Source organism: Tachyglossus aculeatus, chromosome 19, assembly GCF_015852505.1.
Source record: "Tachyglossus aculeatus isolate mTacAcu1 chromosome 19, mTacAcu1.pri, whole genome shotgun sequence".
Classification (NCBI taxonomy): Eukaryota; Metazoa; Chordata; class Mammalia; order Monotremata; family Tachyglossidae; genus Tachyglossus; species Tachyglossus aculeatus.
The window spans coordinates 16,937,694-16,962,189 of record NC_052084.1 but is presented as its reverse complement, the minus strand read 5'-3'; the positions used below and the strand labels follow the sequence as shown (position 1 = coordinate 16,962,189).

Below are 24,496 nucleotides of genomic sequence, written 5' to 3'. Positions count from 1 at the left end.
GCAAGTCACTTAACTTCTCTGGGACTCAGTTACCTCATCTATAAAATGGGGATTAAGACTGTGAGCCCCACGTGGGACAACCTGATCGCCTTGTAACTTCCCCAGCGCTCAGAACAGTGCCTTGCACATAGTAAGCTCTTAATAAATGCCATCATTATTGTTATTATTACCTGAAAGTTGACTCAGCTTGGGAGATAGCTCAGAGGTAGAGGGTGGTTCATGACCTGAAATCTCCAGTGCCAATCTTCTAGACTGTAAGCTCGCTGCGGGAAGGGAATGTGTCCGTTTATTGTTATACTGTAACAATACGTGTGCTCCCAAGCACTCAGTACTGTGCTCTGCACACAGTAGGAGCTCAAAGCCGACTGACTAGAAGGCGATTAGTATTTGGCCGGCCTACAGAATGAAGAGAAGGAAAAACAGAGAAGTCCGGTCTGCAGGTGATGGACATAAAGCATAACAGGGCTTGGGGCAGAGGCACACTTGGGAGAGTATGGCTAAATCTCCAGGAAAAATTCATTGTGCTCACTTCTGCAGCTCCTTTTCCAGAAGGAACAGGTCCAGGCTTCTAAAAGACACAACCTGTATCATCTACATAGAGCGTGATCATGTAGAGACCAAGAAAAAAAAACAAAACGGTCCTGTTTGCTTCTCAACAAGAAGTCTGAATTAATACTAAACCGGAAAGAAGTCCTGAAGCATGCTAAAAGTCTTCACTTTTTAAGTACAGCCAGTTCTTTGCCTACTTCTCCAGCCTCAACATGCTATCACTCAGACCTGTATACATAATCCAGTTCCTCTTGAACTGCAGGATTTCCATGATAGGAGAAGAAGTGATGCTGAGGGATTCTCCCCCATCCACACACACCCAACTGGACACTGGCCATGTCAATTTAACAACCTAAAGACCTCTTTGTTATATTATCTATTTATCCTCTGCTAAGGGAGGTAAGGCAAATGACCCCAGTCTTTGGAAAAACAACCCCTCGCTATTATATATGTGTGTATATATATATATATATATATAATTTCTTAAAATAGGTTTCAATAGGAGGGTGGAGATTGGAAATGCACAGCATAAAACTAATTCCCTTGCCCACTGAACTAATAGGGATGTGGTTTATTTAAAATTCCGAGCTGTGGCTCCGCTACTTGGGAATGGCTTTCTGAAAGTCTGTGGGCGGATACTGGTAATGAAACAGAGAATTCAGAGCGGCAGGGAGCACAGGGCCAAAGAAGCTTTTAAAGCAATGCATGTGTATGCTCTAAAAATAATTATATATTGGTAGCAGAAAGCTAGTTAACTGAAGCTAGAGAGGCTCTTTGCTTGTTCGGATAACTAATGACAATACGAAATCCCCATGACAAAAATCCTTCTGAGGTTAAATTGTCAGATTTTTGCCATAAAGAAGTGAATTTACTGGATAAAGTGTCCACTCATCTTGCTTCACCTGGGTGAAGTGACCAGATTTAGCCATGAAAAAAATAATAACCTACTAAAATTGAGGGTTTTTTTTTCCTTTTTCACAAAAAAATATATTTTTCCATGGTCGCAACTACTGTCCCACTAGAACTTTTCAAACCAGAGAGGTTTAGGAATTCTATAGGATAGTGAAATCACCAAATCAATCATATTTACTGAGCACTTACTGCACTGTATTAAGCACTTCGGATAATTGGTACACATGTTCCCTGCCCACAGCAAACTTATGGTGTGACCTTGGGCAAGTCACTTCACTTCTCTGTGCCTCAGTTTCCTCATTTTTAAAATGAGGAGTAAGACTGGGAACCACATGTGGGACACGGACTGTGTGTAACTTGATTATCTTGTAGCTACCTCTGTGCCTGGCATATAGTAAGCACTTAATAAATTCCAATGAATAATAAACTAATAGAGGGGGAGACAGACATTACTATAAATTATGGATATGTACATAAGTGCTGTGGGGCTGGGGGGTGCCGGGGGATTAAGGCTACAAAGCGCTTAGAACAGTGCTTTGCACATAGTAAGCGCTTAATAAATGCCATCATCATCATCACAAATCCAAGTGCAAGGGTGATGCAGAAAGGAGTGGGAGAAGAGGAAGTGAGGGTTTAGTCAGGGAAAGCCTCAAAGAATTTTGCTTCCATCCAAAAGACAGATCCTCAGCCCATCGGGGACAACACTAAGCAACTTGAGCCACCCTTTCATTCATTCATTCATTTATTGATTCATTCAATCAATCATATTTATTGAGTGCTTACTGTCTGCAAAAGAACTGTACTAAGTGCTCAACAACAGACACATTTCCTGCCCACAAGGAGTATCAAAGCCAAGCTTCACCACCTGATCTCAAAACAGCTTTGCTAGGTAATACATGTGAGGAGAAAGATGGAACGAGAGTCTAAAGGAGGAAAATTTGGGGTGATCAACAAAGACTGGATAAGCAAAGTTTCCACATGTCTGGAATTTGCAATTGTATTAAGTGCATTCAGGTGCACAGGCTGTAACCTGCTTGGGCAAGTCGGTTAACTTCTCTGAGCCTCAGTCCCCTCATCTGTAAAATGGGGACTAAGACTGTGAGCCCCATGTGGGACAGGGTCGTTGTCCAACCTGATTAACTTGTATCTACCCCAGGATGGTGGACTTTCTGTGGGAGATCCAAATCTCCCAGCCATTTAGTGGTCTGATCATGGACACAACTTTATCAATATTTAGTTCAGTTAACGTTCGATACCCTGTAGTTGCCACAGCCATTCCTTGGGAACGGGATGATTTTGGCCAGAGCCAGGGGGGACCTGGTGATTTCTTCTAAAAGTACAATTGTTTAAAAGTGCGAGGAACTAAAAGTTGAACTACTGGATTGGTTAACGAACTCTAATTTCTCTAGGTTCAACCCGGTATACCTTTCGTTCATTCATTCAATCGTATTTATTGAGGGCTTACTGTGTGCAGAGCACTGTACTAAGCGCTTGGGAAGTACAAGTTGGCAACATATAGAGACGGTCCCTACCCAACAGTGGGTTCACAGTCTAGAAGGGGGACGACAGACAACAAAACAAAACATATAAACCAAATAAAATAAACAGAATAAATATGTACAAGTAAAATAGAGTAATAAATATGTACAAACATATATACAGTTATACATATATACAAATATACCTCTTTTCAAAAGTATATTTCCTCTGTGACTATGCCCGCAGATGCACCCATCACAAAGGCTAATTACTGAGGTTCCCAACAGGTGAATGATCAAAGATGAGTGAAGCTCTTTTTTCAGTTTTCTTAAGTATCAGGTGTTTATATTCTCTTCAAGAGCTCTTCTAAGACATATTTGCTGTTTTTCACACCATGGTAATTATCATTAGCATGGCAATAACACCAAACTCTTCCTTTATGCTGGCACAGTAACTCAAATCTGCCCAGTGATCTGAGTTGCTGAATTTCAAACATTTCATCCAGGAAAGAGCTTTTTGGTCACACTCAAAGGTCTGCTTTCGTAAGCATTTTTTTTTTATTTTGGAAAGGTATTTGTTAAGTGCTTACTATGTGCCAGGGACTGTTCTAAGAACTGGGGTAGATACAAGGTAATCAGGTTGGACACAGCCCCTGTCCCACGTGGGGCTCACAGTCTTAATCCCCATTTTACAGATGAGGGAACTGAGGTTCAAAGACTTGCCCAAGGTCTCACAGCAGGCAAGTGGCATAGCCAGGATTAGGACCCAGGTCCTTCTGACGCCCAGGCCTGTGCTTTACATCTGCTAGGCCACGCTGCTTCTTGTTGTGAATATATGGATGCCTGATAAAGACATCAGCAACTAAAAGCTACATTCAGCGGGGGAGAGCATGGTTAGCAATCAATCAATCGTATTTATTGAGCGCTTACTGTGTGCAGAGCACTGTACTAAGCGCTTGGGAAGTACAAGTTGGCAACATATTAGCAGTGACCAATATTGGGCACTACCCAGGACTTCCCTTCTTCATTTGAGGAGAAAGCACACCTAGCAAAGTGCCTAGCGCTATTTATACCAAGAACTTGTGAGAGCCATATAATCAGTCAATCCTCCTCGAAGCAGTGTGGCCTGCTGGATAGAGCACGGGCTTGGACGTCGGAAAAACTTACGCTCTAATCCCCGTTCCGCCACTTGTCTTCTATATAGAGAAGCAGCATGGCTCAATGGAAAGAGCCCGGGCTTTGGAATCAGAGACCATGGGTTCAAATCCCGGCTCCACCAATTGTCAGCTGTGTGACTTTGGGCAAGTCGCTTCACTTCTCTGGGCCTCAGTTACCTCATCTGTAAAATGGAGATGAAGACTATGAGCCCCCCGTGGGACAACCTGATTACTTTGTAACCTCCCCAGCGCTTAGAACAGTGCTTTGTACATTGTAAGCACCAATAAATGCCATTATTATTATATGACCTCATTACACCTGACCCGCTTCATTCTCCCAGCCTTGGTTACCTGTTCTTTGGGTCTGTCCTATCCCTGCTTTATACCTCAAGCTCAAGAGATGGGTCTTTTATTTCTCCTGGCACTCCCCACAGGGCTTAATCCTGGGCCCTGTACACAGCAGTCGTTCATCAAGAGCCGTTGCCGGATTAATCAGAAACCCTCCATTTTGCTCTCCGTTCTACAAAGTCAACGATTTCTCTAACGGTGATCTAGACCGACAGAAGAAGGCCACGCCAACAACAGGATCGATATTATCGGACCTGGAGGGGGACATATTTTCCGGCGGCTTCTTCAGGAGGGAGCCCCCTTAAGAAACACGCACAGGTATGGGTCACAGACACCGGGCCATTTGATGGCAGGAAAGGCTGCCTAGCCAGGGGAATAAAGAAAAAAATGGGAGCGCGGGAAAGCGGGTAATACAACTCATCTCAGAAATAGGCCACAAGATGAGGCGGTAAAAACCCATCAGCATACATCATCCTATCAGGGTACAGTGTCACTCCCTGGCCTCTATTAGCCCTCCCTGCATCAGCCCAAACCCCAGACACTTTATCCTGTTTATAATTGCTGATGAGCAGTAATAAGGCCTCCACGCCTCAGCTCCCGTCCGTTCCACTTCGGCGCCCACCTATTAGGTAATAACTTTTATTTACAGCCTCGCTGGATGCGCTGTTCTATTAGCACAGCCGGGACCTGAGTAGAGCTTAAAAAATAAAAAAATAAAAATAGGCTCTTTAATAGGCACTATCATCGAGAGGCCTGGGTGATTTATAAGGTAGCTTTGGGGCTGTCCTCTCAGCCAACTCCTTTTGGTGAGGTTGCATTTCGAAGACAGTGCCCTCCAACAATCGAATGCCACAAAATACCTTCGAAGCCAATCGGAGGAACTATTGGACCCTCTCAAAAGTCTGAGGGAAAGGAAGTTTCAGAATTCCCTCGCTAGCCTTTCTAATATTGTTAGCTCAGACGCTTTGCCGCTGCTGAGCAATAGAATAGCTAATTAATGGCCGGCTGTGACTTTTTCTTTTTAGAAGGAATGCAAGCGATGAAAAAAATAAACGGTCATAAAAGCAGATTTTAGCCATAGTGCGATCAAGAAACCCATCGACCTGCATTTTTACGGGAACCTCTAGCCTTCCTAGAAAAAGCCTCACCTCCACACAACTTTTTTTTAATGTCATCTGTAAAGCGCTTACTATGCGCCAGGCACTATATTAAGTGCTAAGTTAGATCCAAGCTAAACAGGTTGGATACAGTCCCTGACCCACATGGAGCTCAGTGTCTTAATCCCCATTTAAAAGCACGGCTCAGTGGAAAGAGCCCAGGCTTTGGAGTCAGCGATCATGGGTTCAAATCCCGGCTCCACCACTTATCAGCTGTGTGACTTTGGGCAAGTCACTTAACTTCTCTGGGCCTCAGTTACCTCATCTGTAAAATGGGGATGGAGACTGTGAGCCCCCCGTGGAACAACCTGATCACCTTGTTAGCAGTGCTTTGCACATAGTAAGCGCTTAATAAATGCTATCATTATTATTATTATTTTACAGATGAAGGAACTGAGGCACAGAGAAGTGACGTGACTTACCCAAGGTCACACAGCACACAAGTGGTGGAGCTGGGATTAGAATCCAGTTCCTTCTGACTTTCAGGCCCATGCTCTATCTACTAGGGCATGCTGCTTCTCACTTACCCAAGAACTTAAATGGCAGCACTCCTCACCATAAGCGCTTAGTACAGTGCTCTGCACACAGTAAGTGCTCGATAAATACGATTGAATGAGTTGGTGGTTTTCATTTTCATCTTCTAGCTCTTTCGGTGCTAAGACATCTTTGAACACAACACTGGCTCTGCTGTCTATCCAACTCCCGGAATCCATAATAAAAATTGCGGCATTTGTTAAGCACTTACTATATGCCAGGCACTGTTCTAAGCACTGGGGTAGATACAAGGTAAACAGGTTGTCCCCCGTGGGGCAAACAGTCTTAATCCCCATTTTACAGATGAGGTAACTGAGGCACAGAGAAGAGAAGCGGCTTGCCCAAGGTCACACAGCAGACAAGTGGCAGAGCCGGGATTAGAACCCACATCCTCTGACTCCCAAGCCCCGGATCTTTCCACTAAGCCATGCTGCTTTACCATTGAAGGGCAGAGTGTGTACTACAGAGCTACTCTGGCCAGAAAGATGTGCAGTTAAGTCCTCCCATTTTTCAGAGCAATTGAAAGGAGAATGTTTCACTGGCTTTCCTGAAACGTCTAAATGGATGAAGTGCTTTAAACACAGATGATGAAATCTACATTTTAGCGACTCTCATAAGTCACACTGAGGTGACGATCTAGTTCATATTAGCAAAATTAGCGACAGTTCAGGTGAGCGGGTGAAATGAGTTTGACTAATGAACGAGGCAGTTGGGTCACAAAACCTTTTCTCCCCCCACTCCGCTCCGCCAAGTCTCTAAACGACCCACCCCCTAAAAAAGGAGGTTCATTCCATCAGCTCCCAGGACTCCAAAACACCAAAATAACTGCCTTGGACACATTTTAAATGCATCTATCTCTCCTCACTCTGTTTTCTCCGTTCTTGGCTTATTTTTCATTTTCTTCATGATCTAGGTTAAGTGCAAAAGGTAACACATTTTTTAAAAATTCACCTCGACAGATTTATTGTTTTGATCTTTCTTCAATGGATACATTAAATGCTAATAAAAAATGAGAGGTTTATATCTTCCCTAATATTCTCCTGATGGGAACTTGCATATTTCATAAATAGGTCAAATTTCAAATTTTCTGTCTCAAGTGCTGATGCTGCAGACCTGAGGGAAAAATTTCACTTGAAAGGGAAAAAAAAATACCATTTAACCCCCAGCAAAACATTCCCTCTTTAAAGATCATCAGAGCAGAGCCTAGAGAACTCACAGGAGGAAGGCTTGCTTACTCTATGCAGTACCAGCCAAAACAGCGTGTCCCCACAGAACTTAACTCTCTGTCAATCAGTGGTGTTTCCTGAGTGCTTACTGCATGTAGAGCCCTGTACAAAGACCTCCAGAGAGTCCAATAAAATTAGTATTCGTGATCCCTGCCCTCAAGGAGATTACAATCTAGTGGGGGGAAGACGGACCATAAATAAATTACAGATAGGAGAAATTAACAGACTATAAACAGAGTATAAAGAGTGATTGGGAAGGGGGCTGATGGGCATTTTGAGGGACACTTTAGCGGTTAAATGGGGAAGGCCTGCAGAACGGCTCTGAAGATGGGCAGAGCTATGGGATGGAACAAGCGAAGAAGCCAGGTCCCGGCTCTTGACGTGGAGTTGGGAGTGGTTGAAGCCCTGGGAGCGAGGATCAGCTAAGAACAAGAGTGCCGGTGGAAATGTCCGCGTGAATACTGACTCCACCAGAAGGTGAAATAGGCAACAGAGGGCACTTCAAAGATTTACGCGGCAACCTCTGATTCAACGTCATCCTCCTCTAGCTTCTCAATCAATTTAAAAGATCTTACATAAACCACTGGATAACTCACACCTCATTGTACCATTTCTCTTTAACTGGCTACCAAAGGTGCTCTGGAAAATGTTTAGCACATCAATCTTTTCCACTACTAGGAGAAGACGGTTTTTTTTTCCCCTCCACTTATCTTTGTAAAAAGAGACAATGAAATCATACAGGCCAGCTGTGGGGGTTAGGAGCATCATGAAAGAGGTTTGAGGGGGAAAAAAAAGTGGGAAGCAGTGAACATGAGGCTGTGCTGGTCTATTTCATTATTCGCCATTCTAAAGGGAAATGGGTGATCCCCAAAGAATAAACATTTTCCTCCTATGTTTTGGCTAATAGCGTCTGAAGGAAAAACAGCAGGCAACACACGTATATTGAAAGACACCACTGCCCTTTTCATTCACTCATTCATTCAATCGTATTTATTGAACGTTGTGTGCAGAGGACTGTACTAATCACTTGGGAGACTACAATATGCCCTTGATTCCTAGCAGTCACTGCACAGGCTGGAAACGGAAAACAAAAATAAACACCCAAAAAATCTGCCTTGGCTTAATGAGACATTTGCCAACTCCATCTGCCCTATTCTCAGGCAATACCGCTGGTTCCCTTATTTCAGGTCCCTGAGTCATCTGACTTCCTGTTTGGCTATTTCCGACCACATTTTTAATATCCACCCAGCATTCTCCACCATCATTTTTCAAGTCAGTCTACCGGGGGAGCACCATCTACTCAACATAATGTGAAGTGTAGTTAAAACACGCCAACAGTTAATGCCCTAAGGAAAGTAAAAATAGGAAGAACATATGTAGTGGAGCTGAATTTTGCTGATCTTATTCCCCATCTGCAAACAAGTTTTCTGGGGTTTTTTTTTCTTTCCCTGATCGTTTTCGCTTGATCAGGAAATCAGACCTCTGTTGCCTGCATACAGAAGATTGCAAATGGAAAGAGAGAACAGAGCCTTGTATTGGGTGGGAAAAGTGATGAAACAGAGGGCAATTTTCCTGCTAGGTATCCTAGGAGAGTCTCGCTCTCGTTCCATTTGTGGACCAACAGATTCACGGGGGGTAAAGGGAAGGGGACACCCAGAGGAATTTTGGCCAGCTGGGCACTGGTGTAACATAGCTCACCAGGCTGAGCCTTTAATAATAATTACTATAATAACGATGGTGGCATTTGTTAAGCTCTTACTATGTGCCAGGCACTGTACTAAGCACTGGGGTGGATGCAAGCACATCGAGTTGGACACAGTCCCTGTCCCATGTGGGACTCACAGTCTCAATCACCATTTTACAGATGAGGTAACCAAGGCACAGTGAAGTGACTTGCCCAAGGTCACCCAGTTGACAAGTGGCGGAGGTGGGATTAGAACCCATGACCTTCTGATTCCCAAGCCCGTGCCTCATCCACTATGTCATGGAGTTTTTCCAAGGTTACAATGGCAGTGATGCCATCATTATTATTATTAGTATCAATACGATTGAATGAATGAAGACGTTTTGTATTACTCGAGAATATATTAAACCTTGTATCCCCCCAGCGCTTAGAACAGTGCTTTGCACATAGTAAGCGCTGAACAAATGCCATCATTATTATTATTATTATTTCCACCCCAAATCCCTTTTCCCCCACTTCGTTGATATGTTTAAGGCTCTCCCAACCCAATTTGGGCAGGGATTGTCTCTCTCTACTACTGTATTGTACCATCCAAGTTCTTAGTTCAGTGCTCTGCACACAGTAAGCGCTTAATAAATACGATTGAATGAATGAATGAATGAATGACAAACTCAAAATGGCACCGTGGAATCCAAAATACAGTTTCTCTTAACTGCTGCCTTACAAAGTCACCTTAGGAGATTTCCCCCAACGGACTGAGGTACACCTCCAATTCCAAAACCTCTTAAGGGGCTCTTTGCTTATACAGTAAACTTTCAGGAAAATGAATCTCACGGAACAGAATTGCACATAGTAAGCGCTTAACAAATACCATAATAATAATAATTATTATTATTATTATTATTATTTATTACTCAATTTTATTTGTACATATTTATTCTTTTTATTTTATTTTGTTAATATGTTTTGTTTTGTTGTCTCTCTCCCCCTTCTAGACTGTGAGCCCACCGTTGGGTAGGGACCGTCTCTATATGTTGCCGACTTGTACTTCCCAAGCGCTTAGTACAGTGCTCTGCACACAGTAAGCACTCAATAAATACGATCGAATGAATGAACGAATGAAAAGACAACATTTGTTACTCTGAATGTTCTTAATATTGAATACAGTGCTTAGTACTTAGTACAGTGCTCTGCATACAGTAAGCGCTCAATAAATACGATTGAATGAATGAATGAAAAATACCGACTACAGTCACTTCAACAACACGGCAGCTTGGACACGAAACATCACAATCTCAAAAATGAATTCATTCTGAGGTTAGCTTTCCTTCTTGAGTTCTGCGTGCCCCAAGACAGCTTTGAGGAAAGCAGGGGCCATCAATCGATCAATCAATCAATCGTATTTATCTCACAAGCCCAGAACCTTGGCGTTCTCCTTGACTCCTCTCTCTCATTCCACCCACATATTCAATCTGTCACCAAATCCTGTCGGGTCTACCTTCACGACATTGTTAAAATCTGTCCTTTCCTCTCCATCTAAACTGCTACCACGCTGATCCAAGCACTTATCCTAACCCGCCTTGATTACTGCATCTGCTTCCTCACTGACCTCTCGGCCTCCCACTCCAATCCATAACTTCACTCCGCTGCAAGGATCATTTATCAACAAAAACGTTCAGTCCACATCTTCCTGCTCCTCAAAAACCTCCAAGGGCTGCCCATCCACCTCTACATCAAACAGAAACTCCTTACCACCGGATTTAAAGCACTCAATCAACTTGTCCCATCCTACCTCAACTTGCTGATCTGTTATTTCAGCCCAGCCTGTGCACTCAGATCCTTTAGAGCCAGCTTCCTTGCTGCATCCCAGTGTCATGTATCTCGCCGCCGACCCCTTTCCCACATCTTCCCCCTAGCCTGGAAATCCCTCCCCCTCCATATATCCCAGACCACATCTCCAAGAGGCCTTCCCGCATTAAGCCCTCTTTCCCCCAGTTCTCTCTTCTGTGTCGTCTTTCACTTCGATCTGTGACTTTCAGACATTTGATATCCACCCCACCCTCAACCCCTCGGCACTTGCGTACCTATTTATGAGTTATACGTTATAAACTACTTATTTACTCATCTTAACATCTGTCTCCCCCTCTACACCATAAGCTCGTTATGGGCAGGGAGCGTGTCTGCTATTTCTATTGTACTGTACTTTCCCAACCGCTTAGTACAGTGCTCTGGCACATAGTAAGTACTCAATAAATATGACTGATTGATTGGAGTGCTTACTGTGTGCAGAGCCTGACAACTTGTGGGAAGATGGAGAGGTTTGGAATGGGCAGAAGGATGGGGCCAATGCTGCGAATGAACGTCTTCTCCCCTAGTCCACATAACCCTTGGTCCTTACAGGGATGCTGTCAGAATTAACAAGGCAGTGTTTGAAAACCAAGTTGAACTCTTGAAAGAAATGTGTTATCTATCTAGTAATTTGGAGGTGTTATATTTTAACTCTCACATGCTAACCACAAACAGCAGTGCTCAAATTGGCAGATTTCCTCATCTCAGACACTCAAATTGACACTCATAAGAGCTTCTTTTTTTTTTCTTAGTACCTCTAACTGGCTAATTTTACTTCTTTGTCCTAGATATTGTGAAAGGAACAGAGTATAGTATATACTGCTGATTATTTCAGGGGATTACCTCAAGGCCTCTCCCTAACGCATTTACCTCAAATTATAAAATGCCAAAATACAGCTGAAGAGAACATCTAAGAACAAAGGAAGTTTACACTACAATCCCTAGTCAGTGCGATCCATGAAAGGTTTTTGATGAAAACGGTGCTTTCTATGTTTTTCCCTCTGGTCACTAAGGTTATGATTACCAATTAACAAATACCCATGTTAAGAGATATTACTAGAGACAGGAGTTCTGTCCTGAGCAAAATGCAAACAAGTTTTTATTTACAGTGAGCAAGGAATTGCTTTTTAGAGGTGAATGAACTCTTCCAGGCTTTGAGGGGATCATTTAGGAGATCACCACTTCTCCATAAAAAATGACATTGCTAAGTTCTGCGTGAGTTCCTTCAACAGCCACCCCAATCACAAGTTGAAAACCTGGCCTTACCCCTTAAGAGAGGTAATAATCAATATGGCTTTTAAGTGCTTACTATGTGCCAGGTACTGCACTAAGCACCCAAGTGACAGGATTCATAAGAGAAAGAGTCAGATTAGGTAACATATGCAACCTGCTAGCTGGGCCTTGGAGTCAGAGGGCCTGGGCTCTAATCCAGGCTCCACCACTTGCCCTCGATTTACTTATCCTGTTTATCCACCTATTCATTCACTAGTCTATCCCGCTATTCTCCTGACACAGCCAGTTGTAACCATCATTTTTTTCCCCAGCTGTAAAACATTTTGGGTCTACCAGTCTCTCCCGATGGAGTGAAAGCTCCTTGAGGGTACTTGTATTCTCCAGAGTGCTCAATAGAGTGCTCTGCACATTGTAGATACTCAAATACGGCTGCTGGCCCCTCACCTACATCCTGCCTCTGGCCTGAAATGCCCTCCCCTCCTCAAAACCGACAACTTCTCTCCCCAGCTTCAAAGACTTATTGAAGGCACATCTCCTCCAAGAGACCTTCCTTGACTAAGCGCCCCCCACCCATTTCTCTTCTCTCACTTACTTCTGCATCGCCCTGACTTGCTCCTTTTATTCATCCCCCCTCCCAGCCCCACAGCACTTATGTCCATAATCTGTAATTTATTTATTTATATTGGTGTCTGTCTCTCCCTCTATCATCAATCGTATTTATTGAGCGCTTACTGTGTGCAGAGCACTGTAAGCTATGAGCTTCTTGTGGGCAGGGAATGTGTCTGTTTGCTGTCATATTGTACTCTCCCAAACGCTTAGCACAGTGCTCTGCCCACAGTAAGCACTCTGTGAATATGACTGAATGAGTGAAAAATAGGCAAACTAGCTGGGACACTTGTAGACTTTTCTATAAACGTGGCCCACAGAGATCTGTGGCATTTCTGGCTAAGTCGGGTTTCATTCATTCATTCATTCAATTGTATTTATTGAGTGCTTACTATGTGCAGAGCACTGTACTAAGCGTTTGGGAAGTACAAGTCAGAAATATATAGAGACGGTCCCTACCTAACAACGGGCTCACAGTCTAGAAGGGGGAGACAGACAACAAAACATGTAGACAGGTGTCAAAATCACCGTTCTACAGTCACAGCCTACACTTGGCTGAATCTTCGAGTCCTATCCAGTATCTCCAACCAATATAAATTTCTAGATTAAGCCTCCTAGTCTCAACAGGGCCAACAATGAGATGCTGGACTGGGTTTGGAGTTAAGGGGTGGGGGTTAGCACCTCCCTAACTCTTCGGAACGCTCTTCCGGGAATGAAATTCACCAAGCAGCATCGGCACAAAAATTGTTAGGGGTTGTCTCCCGACCCCTCCTATAACTTGAATCCTTTTCAGGAATGATTTACTGTAACTCAACAGGGAGAAAACCCTCGTTCCAAGAAGTGGGGTAGGGGACGGGCTGAAGGGGGACTAACCTCACCTCAGTCATTTTAGGCCCGCCCTTTTCTGATCAGTCGGTCAGTCAATTGCAATTATTGTGTGCAGAGCACTTAAATAAGTGCTTGGGACAGTACAACAATATAACAGACACATTCCCTGCCCAAAATGAGTTTACAGTCTAGAGGGGGACACAGACATTAATTTAAATTAATAAAATTACACAAGGCACTAAGTGCCTCTATAAAGTGTACCCTTGCCTCTGTTCATTGACACGCAAAGATGAAATAGAAGGTACAGGGCAAAAGGGTTTAGGGATGCCAAGCTACGGAATGGTTCTGCACTGCCTTCATTCCTCAAACCCAGACACTTGGTCATCTAGAAAGGAAATCAATTTGTCTTTGCTAAATTTTCAATATTGTCTTTTACAGTATGTCATGCACTTACTATGTGACAAACACTTTTCTAAGAGCGTGGGTAGATACAAGCGGATTAGGCTAGACCCAGTCCCTGACCCTCATGGGGCACACAGTCTAAGTAGGAGGGCGAAGAAGAAAACGGAGGCACAGAGAAGTTGAGTGACTTGCCCAAGGTCACTCAGCAGGCAACTGACAAAATCTGGATTAGAACCCAGGTCCTTGTCTCCCAGACCCGTATTCTTTCCATTTGGCCACGCCGCTTCTCATTCTTCCAACCCTATTCGCTTTGGATGCCTACTGCTCCAGTTACTGGCACCCATTTGCAATAATAATAAAATACCAATGACGGTATTTGTTAAGCGCTTACTATGTACCAAGCACTGTTCTAAGCGCTGGGGTAGATACAAGGTAATCAGATTGTCCCACACGGGGCTCACAGTCTTAATCCCCATTTTACAGATGAGGTAACTGAGGCACAGAGAAGTGAAGTGACATGCTCAAGGTGGCAAGCAAGTGGCAGAGCCGGGATTAGAATCCAGATCCTCTGACTCGCAAGTCCTTTCTATTTCCACTAAGCCACACTGTTGGGTTTCAGGATCAGAGTTCAATTTAGAGATTTGGGCTCCAAGCAGTATGATTTTAGAAAAAGGCCCAGGTTTGGTTGCCTCTGATGATGCCTTGAGGGAAAAAAAAATACAAAAAAAAAAATATGTTGTCTGGTACCTTTAGAGGAACAATATAATTATTCTGACTCTTCCAAGTACAATCCTCCAGGTATTTGAAATAGCAGGGAGGGTTATTAGAAGTGGCAAACATTGTTTAAAATAAATTAAGGTATAGACTAAGGGAATATGAAGCATTATTTCCACTCTTTGGAGAGCTGTAAGATTCATAAGTTCCTGTTTACTAAGGAAGTCACATATGCAGAAGGCTATTTTTTAAATCCGCGTGAATCTGAAATATGTCAGTGGGGTCTACTGTCAGACTGCAGGAAGGTCGAGTGAAAAGAATTTGCCACAGTTCCCATTTCTAATCTGTAAGCCCACTGTGGGCAAGGAACGTGTCTACCAACTCTGTTGCATTCTACTCTCCCAAGCGCTTAGTATAGTGCTCTGCACATGCTCAATAAATACTGAAGATGAAGATGACCACAGTCAGGGCCAGGCTGATTCAGTTGTCAATAGCTTTCCTGGCCTCTCTACAACCAATCAGTGGTATTTAGTGAGCACTTAGTGCAGAGCATTGTACTAAGCGCTCGGGGGAGTATAATATAAGAGTTGGTGGAGACATTCCCTGCCCACAATGATCTAACAGTCTAGAGGGAGGTGCAGACATTATCAATCAATCAATCGTATTTATTGAGCGCTTACTGTGTGCAGAGCACTGTACTAAGCGCTTGGGAAGTACAAGTTGGCAACATCTAGAGACGGTCCCTACCCAACAGTGGGCTCACAGTCTAGAAGGGGGAGACAGAGAACAAAACAGAACATATTAACAAAATAAAATAAATAGAATAAATAGGTACAAGTAAAATAGAGTAATAACTCTATAGTAATTTATAGTAATAACATTACTATAAACAAATGACGGTCATCTACATAAGTGAGAAACAGCGTGGCTCAGTGGAAAGTGCACAGGCTTTGGAGTCAGAGGTCAAGGGTTCGAATCCCGACCCCGCCAATTGTCAGCTGTGTGACTCTTGGCAAGTCACTTAACTTCTCTGGGCCTCAGTTACCTCATCTGTAAAATGGGGATGAAGACTGTGAGCCCCCCGTGGGACAACCTGATCACCTTGTAACCTCCCCAGCGTTTAGAACAGTGCTTTGCACATAGTAAGTGCTTAATAAATGCCATCATTACTATTATTATTATAAGTGCTGTGGGGCTGAGGGAGGGTGAATAAAGGGTGAAAATCTAAAGCACAAGGGGGATGCAGAAGAGGAAATGAGGACTTAGTCAAGCAAAGCCATTCCTAGATACTATGGCACCGTTATCATTACTATTACTACTACTACAACTAATAATAATAATAATAATAATAATGATATTTGTTGAGCACTTACTGTGTGTCAAGCACTGCTTGAAGAGCTGGGGTAGACACAATCTAGTCACGTTGGACACAGTCCCTGTCCCACATGGGGCTCACACAGTCTTCATCCCCATTTTCCTGATGAGGGAACTGAGGCCCAGAGAAGTGAAGAGACTTGCCCCAGGTCACCCAGCAGGCAAGTGGCGGAGCCAGGATTAGAACCCCCGTCCTTCTGACGCCCAAGCCTGTGCTCTTTCCACTAGGCCACGCTGCCTATCATAACCATCGCTTCCACCTCTGTCGCATATTTTATTTTGTTAGTATGGTTTTGTTCTCTGTCTCCCCCTTTTAGACTGTGAGCCCACTGTTGGGCAGGGACCGTCTCTATATGTTGCCAACTTGTACTTCCCAAGCACTTAGTACAGTGCTCTGCACACAGTAAGCGCTCAATAAATACGACACTGATTGATTGATTGATTGATGTGAGCTGCTGAGCTGGGATTACAGGCAAGATCCTTTCCTACCCAAAGAGGACAAGAAAAAAAAATGACGGGAAGGCCTTACCTGAGTCACAGGATCTTTTGGTTGGCGTAGTTAATGAGACATGAGCTGTATCCATGCAGGGCCCGCCTGAAAATACAAAGAGCACAGCAGAATTACCCCCAAGAATGCTCTCTGGGTGTGGGCGAGTGCTCTGCACACAGTAAGCGCTCAATAAATACGACTGTATGACTGAATGCCGCAACAAAATCCTCTCCCTCGCCACCTAAGGAGCTGCTGACAAAACCTACTCTTGGTTCGTATTTGAAGTCCTTCTTGAGCCACCTGCTCTAAAGCACCGAACCAGGCTCTAAGAAAAATATCCCAAATTGGTCTAGGCCCCCAAATCTGCTTCGAGGAGTTTACGGTCTATTGGGCTTGTTCATTCTGTTTCATCCATTGGCACTATTTGTGGGTCCATGCTGTATAGTACACTGTAATAATTATGGTATTTGTTAAGCGCTTAGGATAATCGGGTTGGACATGGTCCCCATCCCACTTGTTAAGCACTTACGAAAAAGTCAGCACAGTTCTAAGCACTGAGGTGCTTAGGATAATCGGGTTGGACACTGTCCCTGTCCCGCATAGGGCTCAGTCATAAACCCCATCTTACAGATGAGGGAACTGAGGCCCAGAAGCAAAGTGGCTTGCCCAAGGTCATAGAGCAGACAAGTGGCAGAGCCAGAATTAGAACCCAGGTCCTTCTGTCTTGCAGGCCTGTGCTCTATCCACTAAACCATGCTGTTTCTCAGTGTATCATAAAAACATACATTTCCATATGTAATTTGATAAAGATCTGAGGCACTACATTACCCACCAGCGGGCTCCAAGCCAGACAATGGAGTAAGAAGCCAAGAAACACTACCACCACCCCCAACAGACCACAGAGAGCTTCGCCTACCCCACTATGCTCTAACTTGGTGTCTCGTCTTTTTTTGGTTGGAAATAATTCATTCATCCTTTTGATAGCTCCAGGGTAGCTAAAGCAGCAGCTCCAACTGATCGCAGGAAAGTATCAAGGAAAAGGAAGGACAAGGGGAGAAAAGAGGAAGTAGTAGTGATCTTCCTGTCAGCACTAAGTGCTTAAAGAATCAATCACATTGACTGATCGCCTACTACGTGCGAAGCACTGTACTAAGCGCTTGGGAGAGTACAATAGAACAATATAACAGACACACAATGCCCACAGTGAGCTTTCAGTCTAGAGAGAATACACAGAGGGGAATTAGATATGCCCCTTGTCTCTAATGGGGCTCACAATCTAAGGGGAAGCAGAGGAAAAGGAAATAGCAGAAGAGGACAGAGACATACAAATGATTTTTTAGAGTTCAATACAAACATCCTTGTAAATTTGTTCTTAGCCGGTTTTATATACTTGAAAATGAGTCTCTGCATACCTTACTCCACCAAACAGACCAATGAAATATGGAATGCTAGTGATGGAAGGGATTAACACGGCAGCCCTTGCAATAATAATAATTAGAATAATTATGGTATTTGTTAAGCGCTTATTATGTGCCAGGCACTGTACTAAGCGCTGGGGTGGACAGAAGCAAATTGGGCTGGACACAGTCCCTGTCCCCTGTGGGACTCACAGTCTCAATCCCCATTTTACAGATGAGGGAACTGAGGCCCAGAGAAGTGAAGTGACTTGCCCGAGGTCACACGGCAGACAAGTGGTGGAGCTGGGATTAGAACCCATGACCTTCTGACTTCCGGGTGCATGCTCTAGACACTATGCCATGCTGCTTCTCTTGCTCATTCATTCATTCATTCAATCGTATTTATTGAGTGCTTACTGTGTGCAGAGCACTGTACTAAGCGCTTGGGAAGCGGAAGTTTGCAACATATAGTGACAGTCCCTACCCAACAGCGGGCTCACAGTCTAGAAGACTTGTCTACATCAGCACTCCCCAACAAAGTAAGCTATGTAAGTTTGAATAACCCCATTCTGAATATTGTTCCAGTATCTGGAAAGGAGCCAGGTACAACCCCAAGAGCACCTGAATACCCTGGTTCTAATATCTCTGATGCAGTACACTTGAACTCACTGCACGACCTATGTACTGGATACCCTCCCCGCCTCACTCAACTGAAAATCTGCCGTAGACGAATGTTGCCTGAGTTCCCGAGAAGCAGCCGTGGGCCTAGTGAAAAGACTACGGGCCTGGGAGCCAAAGAAACTGGGTTCTAATCCCGCCTCTGCCATTTGAGAGCTGTGTGACCTAGGGCAAGTCACTTCACTTCTCTGGGCCTCGGCTGACCTCATCTGTAAAATGGGGATTGAGACTGTGAGCCCCAAGTGGGACAGGGACTGCGCTCAACTTGATTAGTATGTATCTCCACCAGCGCTTAGTACAGTTCCCGGCACATAGTCAGCGCTTAAGAACCATAAAAAAAATTTTAAAAATCCTCTCTTCTCCTTCTCAAGACCCCAATTCGCCAGAGTTCTACATGACCTTCCCTAAACACAAATGTGTAGACTCTTGATCTCAACTGGACAAAGTACATTATTTACTCATTTTTATTTCAGGGGACGGATTTGGGTTGGATTTTCTGGTATGCAAATCACTTTTGAGGCCAGCGAGCATATTTCAATGTGTATCATCATGAAAGGGCTCTCCAGAGACCTTGTTAAACTAACAACCCAATTCAGCGTATTCACCGCATTACAGGGCAAATAAAACCGTAGCTGAGCTAAGATAAATTGATAACAAATGTAACTGGCAGTAATGATACATCCCTGCTTTTGATAATTGGGCAACACTTAAAACGGAGAACTCTGAGGGAAGACTGACCTAAGTAACAAAGTCCGGGGAACAGTGGCTCTCGCTCTAATTGGGGGGTTATTTTGTACCCCCAAAGCAGCCTTGTCAATAGGGATTATGGCTTTGTCCGTCTTTACATCATCAATTAAAAATCGGGACTGTCAAAATGACTGTGTGCAAATCAAAGAGAACTCATGGGTAGAGAGAAAGGGTGCAGGTTTCCTCTTCAACAAGACTTGGCAAAGGGTTGTACGGTTCAAGGAAAATAATTGCGCCGAACTAAAAAACCGGAACGTTTTAATAGTCTACTCTGCAACCCCATTTTCATTCCAAAGCAGCCCAGCGTTGCCTAATGGAAAGAGTCTAGGAATCAGAGACCTGGGTTCTAATCCCAGTTTTGCCACTTGCTTGCTGGTGCCACTTAGGCAAGCCACTGAACCTCTCTGAGCCTCCTTTTCCTCATCGGCAAAATGGGGACTAAATCCTACTGCCTCTTCAACTGTCAGCCCCAGACGGGGCAGGGACTGTGTCCAATATAAATATCTTGCACCTACCCCAGCGCTCAGTACAGTGCTTGGCACATAGTAAGTGAAGATGGGGAGGTAGGGAGATGGGGGACAGGAAGGGAAAGAAAAACCAATCAATCAATAGTATTTACTGAGCGCTTACAGTGTGCAGAGCCCTGTACTACCCGCTTAGGAGAGTACAGCAGAGAAGCAGCATGGCGTAGTGGATAGTCAGGGAATCAGAAGGACCTGGGTTCTAATCCCTGCCCTGCCATTTGGCTGCAGTGAGACCTTGGGTAAGTCACCTCACTTCTCTGGGCCTCTGTTCCCTTATCTGTAAAATGAGGATTAAGACTATGAGCCTCACGTAGGACAGGGACTGCCCCTAACCTGATAGCCTTGTATCTACCCCAGTGTTTAGTACAGTGCCTGGCACATTGTAAGCGCTTAATGAATGCCTTAAAAAAAAATATGAGCCGGCAGAGTCAGGTGGGAGGGAGGACAGGTCCACTTCACTACCTGTAAAGCAGTGTGTAGAGCTAGAGCCATTAAAGGAACTCTGCCATAGTGTGGCAAAATCAGAACTCACCTCATTACACGGAAACAAGGTGTTAACTTGGAAACCTCAGATGGGCCGTCCCCCAGAACATGCAAAAATCAGAGGTCAAAGACTTCTGCGTGTCCTCCAATCAAACAATCTATCGGTTAATTAATTAATCTTTTTTTAAGAGTATTTGTTAAGTACTTATGATGTGGTGGGGACTGGGGTAGAGACACGATAATCAGGTTGGGCAGAGTCCATGTCCCACATGGGACTCAGAGTCTAATCCTCATTTTACAGATGAGGAAACTGAGGCCGAGAGAAATGAAATGATTGGCCCAAGGTCTCGCACAGCAGGCGAGTGGCGGAGCCGGGATCAGAAACCAGGTCCGTGCCATATCCAGTAGGTCACTAGGTCAGGAGACTAAATCTTGCTCTATCCACTATTAGAAGCAGCGTGGCTCAATGGAAAGAGCCCGGGCTTCGGAGTCAGAGGTCATGGGTTCAAATCCCAGCTCTGCCAATTGTCAGCTGTGTGACTTTGGGCAAGTCACTTAACTTCTCTGTGCCTCAGTTATCTCATCTGTAAAATGGGGATTAGGACTGTGAGCCCCCCGTCGGACAACCTGACCACCTTGTAACCTCCCCAGCGCTTAGAACAGTGCTTTGCACATAGTAAGCACTTAATAAATGCCATCATTATTATTATTAGGACATGCTGCTTCTCAACCGCTTATTGTGGCAAAACGCTTTTCATTTTCTCGATGGCCAATGAGGGAGCACTTATCAAGGTGGTTATCGCTAGGTTGCCCACAGGCTATGTGGATCCCTGGTTTCTTATTTTTGCAAGTGGAAATTAAATATTTGCTACATTATTTCCCCTTTTTTTCAAGGTGATAGACGTTTAATGGCTGATTACTGATCTGCTTGCAAGGTGCACTACATTCAGTGTGCTATGCAGCGTTGAGTTTGAACAACTTACATCTTGGGATTGGTGTGCAAATGTTTGTACATATTTATTACTCTATTTATTTTACTTGTACATATTTATTCTACTTATTTTATTTGGTTTATATGTTTTGTTCTGTTGTCTGTCTCCCCCTTCTAGACTGCGAGCCCGGTGTTGGGTAGGGACCGTCTCTATATGTTGCTAACTTGTACTTCCCAAGCGCTTAGTACAGTGCTCTGCACACAGTAAGCGCTCAATAAATATGATTGAATGAATGAATGAACTGCTAAACTGGTGGTTTAAGTGGCCTCTAAACTCTCTTTTATAGACGGTTTTTGTTCCTGTATTAAAATTGTCAGGCACAATGCAGCGCTAAGGACTTGAATCTACAATTCTATATGGGAGGCAGAAAGTTGAACTAGAGATTTTTTTTTCTAATAGTAATAATAATAATTGTTGCATTGGTTATGTGCTTACTCTGTGCCAGGCATTGTACTACGCTCTAGGGTAAATACAACATACTTAGGTTCGACACAGTCTTTGTCCCACATAGGGCTCACATTCTTAATCCCCATTTTCCAGATGAAGTAACCAAAGCACAGAGAAGTGACGTGACTTACCCCAGGTCACAGAGCAGACAAGTGGTGGAGCCGGGATTAGAACCCAGGTCCTTCTGACTCTCAGGACTGTGCTCTATCTACTAGTCCACGCTGCTTCTCTTTTCTCTTACAAGCGCTTTTCTGGCATTTGTAATAGGGCAAATCATTTTCCTGCACAAACAGTACTAATTTCAGCCTTGTAAATGGTAAAGACAGAGGCCCCCATCAGCATCCAGCTAAAGAGGAAAAATGAAACCCAAGCCTTGCTTTTAGACTGTAAGCCCACTGTTGGGTAGGGACTGTCTCTATATGTTGCCAACTTGTACTTCCCAAGTGCTTAGTACAGTGCTCTGTACACAGTAAGCGCTCAATAAATACAATTGATTGATTGATTCCACAGAATGTGAAAATCCGGGGCCAACCCAGGCTGAGATTTCCACCCACGACACCCTTGAGATATTCTCCGCACATCCAACAGCCCAGATGCCCGTTCATCTGGGCAAACCAAGAGGTTAGAGGCTGGTGCTTTTGAAGGACAGTAGGACAACGATCAACTCTAAAGGCAACCGGATCTCGTCTGGTGTTGACATTCGGCCCGCGAAATTCAGGGAGAGCGAGAAAAAGGGACGCTCTTTAACCTTGAAAGCGCACCCGGCCCTCTTCTACCCGTGCCGACTTTTATTAATGCAGCTGCAATGGCTGGTTATTTTTGGCTCTTGATATCAGTAGCTCTTTGAGGCTGCAGTACCAGAGTGCACTAAAATCATCAATTAGGACAAATGGATTATCAAGCCTCGCTCAGTTAAAAGTTGGCCTGTAGCTCCATAATCAAACAAACATTTCCCCCTCCGTCTTCCATTGTAGCTCTGCAAAACAATCACTCACAAAAGTAGCCATTGCTGCCGCAGATTTATTCCGCTTCGCTAGTCTCCCTTAATTAACATGGCATTTACATAACAGTAGCTAATTAATTTCCAAATGCAGGCACTGTGGATTAATTAGAAATGCATCAACCCTTTTTAAGCAGGCTGTCGATTCCCCTCCATCAAATTCCTGGTGAGGTTCACCTCTGCCGAACCCGAACCCGTCAAAACCCGTCATTTTGGAGGACCGATTGTTAGGCATCTAGCCTTCCTTCGCGGGCTCTGAGGTGGTCCGATTATGGAAGGTTTGGATACCTGCATCCTTACAAAATCTACATAGTGCAGATGCCGCTGACTGGTTTGCCTTGGCCCATACTGTACTAATGAGAAGAGTAATAATTGGGGTGTAGTTTAAAGCACTTCCAATGTGCCAAGCACTGCACTAAGCACTTAGGGGAGAGACAAGATCACCAGGTCCCACATAAGGCTCACAACCTAAGGAGGCGGGAGAACAGGAGTTGCGTCCCCATTTGGCAGATGAGGGAGCAGATGCAGACAGAAGTGAAGTGACTTGGTCAAGGTCACGCGGCAGACGAGTGGAGGAGCTGGGATTCGAACCCACATCCCCGGACTGCCGGACCCGAGCGTTGACCAGGAGGCCACGCTGCTTCTCGGTAAACGTCACACGTCTTTAGAAAGTACACCAGAGGCAGCTAGCCGCTCCCTCAGCATCAGAAACATCTTCCTTTCAAAGTCTAGGAGCCCCTGATGAATTGCAAACATTAATGGATTAACATACCCGTAATTGGATGTCACTGAACACGCTGGAGCTTGCAGAAGCAGAACTGGCTCTTCTGAAAAACTCCTCAAAATTTCACCCCAAACTTGCAATTCATGGGTTACTTTAATCACACAAGACATACCCAATCTGTCTATATAATGGAGTTTGAAAAGCACCATCGATTAAAAGCTCAAATACATAAAGATGTAACGAGGGGGAATCCAAAACCCCAAGAAATATTCTGGGCAGATAATAGCTCATTCCCCCTCTCCATCCCCAACACAAGACACCAAACTAGTCCTCTCCCCCCCTCCCCCCCAAAATTAAACCACTTGCAAAGGTTATTAATTTGATGCAAATTGCCCAGAATTTTAAGAATGTCCATATTATTCTCGTTACCTCACAGAAGAGTTTTGAGATCTAAACTGGTTCCCGGTTCCGATGTCCTTAGGTTGCTAGGATGACCGGGTCTACTGTCAACCAATCCATAGTATTTATTGAGCGCTTAATGGGTGCAAAGCACTGTACTAAGCATTTGGGGGAGTCCAATACCTCAAAATGGGTCTCCACTGGGCACAGACCCAGGATGGGTTGGCCGTGCGGTTCGCCCTCTAGACTGTCAGCTGTTGTGCACAGGGAATATGTCTGTTCATATTGTCCTCTCCCAAGCGCTTAGTACAGTGCTCTGCATCCAGCAAGCGCTCAATAAATACGATTAAACGAATGAAGAGAAACTACCTGGGCCCTACTGAAGATACAGAAAATAACCATTGCATCCTTTGTAAAATATTGGCCCCTAACACACTATTATTAAACTGGAAATGGAATTGGGGAAGAAATCCATCTTTCTTATTTCCTTATTTCTTATTAAAGGACAGGGTTAAAAAGCGGGGACTGGGAAATGGTCAGTGAAAGTTCTTTTAATAGTATTTAT

The 24,496-nt window shown here is 44.2% G+C and overlaps 1 protein-coding gene across 1 annotated transcript in view; it reads right to left on the bottom strand.

Annotated features, from left to right (window-relative positions):
• ZFAND3 (zinc finger AN1-type containing 3) overlaps positions 1 to 24,496 on the bottom strand; it is a 251,829-nt gene that overhangs the window by 41,058 nt on the left and 186,275 nt on the right. The window contains exon 4 of the mRNA XM_038760762.1: positions 16,580 to 16,645. Coding sequence (XP_038616690.1) covers positions 16,580 to 16,645 — 66 coding nt within the window. The remainder of the gene's footprint in view (positions 1 to 16,579; positions 16,646 to 24,496) is intronic.